The sequence below is a fragment of the Lathyrus oleraceus genome, chromosome 7, assembly GCF_024323335.1.
Source record: "Lathyrus oleraceus cultivar Zhongwan6 chromosome 7, CAAS_Psat_ZW6_1.0, whole genome shotgun sequence".
Taxonomy (NCBI): domain Eukaryota; kingdom Viridiplantae; phylum Streptophyta; class Magnoliopsida; order Fabales; family Fabaceae; genus Lathyrus; species Lathyrus oleraceus.
Genome location: NC_066585.1, coordinates 228,613,144 through 228,616,762, shown reverse-complemented (window position 1 = coordinate 228,616,762; position 3,619 = coordinate 228,613,144). Strand labels below are relative to the sequence as shown.

The 3,619-nt window shown below is 40.9% G+C and overlaps 1 protein-coding gene across 1 annotated transcript; it reads right to left on the bottom strand.

Moving 5' to 3' along the window:
* Positions 1-911: 911 nt before the first annotated feature.
* On the bottom strand, positions 912-1,369 carry LOC127103080 (gamma carbonic anhydrase 1, mitochondrial). Its single transcript, XM_051040371.1, has 2 exons — positions 1,142-1,369; positions 912-1,052 (listed from the first exon to the last, which is right to left on the bottom strand). The coding sequence occupies exons 1-2, from the start codon at positions 1,367-1,369 to the stop codon at positions 912-914; spliced, it is 369 nt and encodes a 122-aa protein (XP_050896328.1).
* Between the last annotated feature and the right edge of the window lie 2,250 nt (positions 1,370-3,619).

Genomic DNA, 3,619 nt, shown 5'->3' with positions numbered 1-3,619 from the left:
TTCTACAAATGATACATTCAAAGAGCCAAGAGCCAGAGAACCGAGACTGTATCGTATAAGCCTCTTCATGGAGGAAAAGACAGAAATAAAAGGAATTTCTGGTGATGCTTCACCATGTCCCCAATAATAAGAGGCGACAGGTCCGACAATCACCGTTGATGAGCATGCAATGAGAAATTGTGTAACCTAATAACAACCAAACAGGTGAAAGAGGATAGCAACTCCAATATGTGGTGTGTAATGGATGCTATATCCGCAACATCAATCACAGATTACCCTCTTTTCCATGAGGCTATATGAACAACAGTTAGAAGCATGACTCTGTTATATTCTGTTAAACTAAATTTGTTAGTGTTAGTTAGTGAATGTCAAAAATGTTAGTTGATAGGTTGTTAAATTCTAGTGAGGCCATCACAAAAGGATGACAAGCACAATTCAACTTCATAACATTTACATAGATTTGCCTCCCTTGTTCTACTGTCGTTAAAAGAGAGCAAGCCTTGACAAGGGTAGCGAAAGTGTGTGCGCCCAATTGCATTCCAGCAAGCCACATCTGATGGTACACAAAAAGAGCATGCTCTTATTCCATTTTGTCCAGTTAATCGATAGCTGCAGCCCCAAACTCAACTCGTAAACCAGGCTATTGCTTCAAGTCCCGAGTCTCACTAACAACTTTGTGAACTAGGTCCTCTAGTAGGGAATGATTCACATCAACAATGGATTCAATGAGACAATAATATCCTTGTTCTGGAGCTATAATATGAGCTGGGAGTTGATTGTCAAAGACAGTATAAATTTTATCACCACCGGGTCTCACGCCATCAAAATGGTCTTTGAATGTTTGATCAAATGAGCGGCATATTTCCATAAAACTTTCCCCCAACATCAGCTGCAACAGGCTTTCCACAACATTATTTAGGGAGGTTAATCTCTGGAGGTGTGTCTTGAACAGCGCCGAGTACTGAACCATCTCCAGGACGAACAACCTTCTTGCCAAGAACTTTCACAGTTTCAATCTCGTCCAGTGGTTTTGCATTTTCAGCAGCATGAGCCTGAGCCAATTTGGAATAATTTAAGGCTGATTATGAGAAGAATGCCATTTTATCTTCTGTAAGCTTCCTCAGGAACCTTGCTGGATTACCTCCTCAACCTCTCCACAGGGGATCCTGGTATGCTGCTTGACAAGAGCTCCAGCAACAACCATGACATGTTTCTCAACATACACACCATCAAGTAAGGTCACGCCCATTCCAATGAATGCCTCATCCTCAACAATACATCCTTGTAACACAACAGTGTGACCTACAATGACATTATCTCCAATGATAGCAGCTTTGGCTTGCAGCGGCGGTAGTAGCGTTTGTGTCATGGTTGCTTGCTGTATTTTGGAAGTTCGTATCGGCTGCGTTTTGGAACTTTGGTGCATTAGCTTGTTCATGTTTTCATGAATTTGTTAGAGTTGGAATGTTTCAATTTTAGCTCTGTCACAATTTTGAAGGAGGTTGAGGGTTGAATGGTTCATGGCTTAGTTCTTGAAGAATTCTTCCGCGACTTTTCATGCAGGAAGTTAGTTTGCTGCCAGTGCTTTGCCTGACTATTGAGAAGGGTTTGGTTCTTGCGATGTTTCAATTTTAGTCCTTTCAGCTCCACTTCATTTTTTATGGCCTTTGCTAGAGAAACAGGGGATAATTTCTAGACAATAAAGGGGACACCCAAGTTCTCATTTGATTTATCAAAACCTTTGCTCCTAGTTTTGTGCTTACTTTTCTAGTTCTGATAATATCTGTCGCAGGCAGGTTCATAGGCATTTACGATAGCAGGATTAACAGAGGAAGTATCCGACCAAAGAGCGACACCGTGGGCTGCCAAATTTCCAATTTCTGATATAACTGAATTGTATGACATGATCTCTACGTTTGCTTTCTTCAAGTGGGAATCCACCTCTTCGGTAGCTTTTGAATTGTTGATAAATAATTTAGCTCCACCAATCTCCACAATCAAATATGCATACATAACAGGTGAATATGGGATATCACTGCCTCTCAAGTCCAAACAAGACCAGTACACAATTGAACCCAAACGTCCATAACAAACCATTGAACCTCAACCGAAACTGCTTTCGGAAGCTTACCATTCGTTATGACGTGAGCTGCCTCAAACCAGTACGCAATTGAGCGTTGTAGTCGGCACCGATCCTGCAACATTGCCAACAATTTACAGCAATTGAGCGTTGTACAACTGATGATTCATTTAGCAACGAGATGCCACATTTCAAGCATTGCAACAGCCAGGTAGTACGACACAACAGAGAACCTAAAAAAGGAAAAAGGTGTCAATCATCTTTAAGACTGTTGCTATTTCAATTCTCAAGCAAATTTTCAAAACGTGATACTTTTAGTGATAATGATAAAAGGTGCCGAGCCAATTCTACCTTATCGGTACAGACAATTACATCAACAGATTCTGATGTTGAATTTGATGAAGAGGATGACAACATTGAAACCATCACTCTCGGGGACAAAAGGGATAGGCATTAAGACTAGTGTCCTGGAGGAGAAGGCGACAGCATGTAACATGTTATGTTGCTGTGCTGATGAGTTGAAGGAAGGTTTTTTTCCTTGGATTGACCAGGTCGCTTCCACATTGGTTCCTCTTCTTAAATTTTATTTCCACGAAGAAGTTAGGAAAGCAGCTGTTTCAGCTATGCCAGTACTGTGGTCTTCAGTAAAATTGGCTATAGAGAAGGGGCAGTCACAAGGCCGTGACACAGCTTACTTAAAACAATTGTCTGATTATATAATTCCAAATTTGGTGGAAGCTTTACACAAGGAGCCGGAGGTAGAAATTTATGCAAGCATGTTGGATGCACTGAATGAATGCATACAGGTCTCAGGACCACATCTAGATGATAAGCAAGCAAATACCCTGGACCAGAATCAATACCAGAAGGCGTATGTCGAGCCTCATGCTCATCCTCATCCTCAAATGCAGCATCCACAACCTCAAGGTTACAAGAGAATCTTCACTGCGGTAAAAAGGGAAAAAACACAAAATAATTACCAAGCATTAAAATTTCAAAGAATTCCCAATTTGGCATCCAGGCAAAACAATTGGAGAAAGCTAGGTTCAGGTTACCATTTTCGAACATAGCATCGAAGAGGTCAATCCAATTTCTGAACATCCAAAGTGCTTTGCAGAGTTACTCTTCTGGAATACCAAGGGCACCAATTGAAACCCTATCTGCAAGAGATAAATAGAGAGGAAGAGAATCAGTAAGGGAGAGAGAATTGAGCGGCCACTGTTCACAGAAAAACTTGGAGGCGAATTCTGCAAAACAAAGAGAGCTGAAAAACCCTAATTTTGAAGAGGATTGGTGGCTACCATTCAGAAAAGAAAAGGAGAGAATTGAAAGGCAACGCTTACTCACATTCGTCGGTCGAGTTCGCCGCAACCGGTTAGCTTCCTTTCCGAACTTTATTTCTATGTTTCGATTCTGCTTTGCTTCCTTCTGAGGGAACCATGATTGTTGTTCAAATTCGATTTCATCTAGCAATACTGTTTGTTGATAATATCTTGCTGTTAAATCTTTGATATTGAAAATGGAAAGAAACTGTACTTC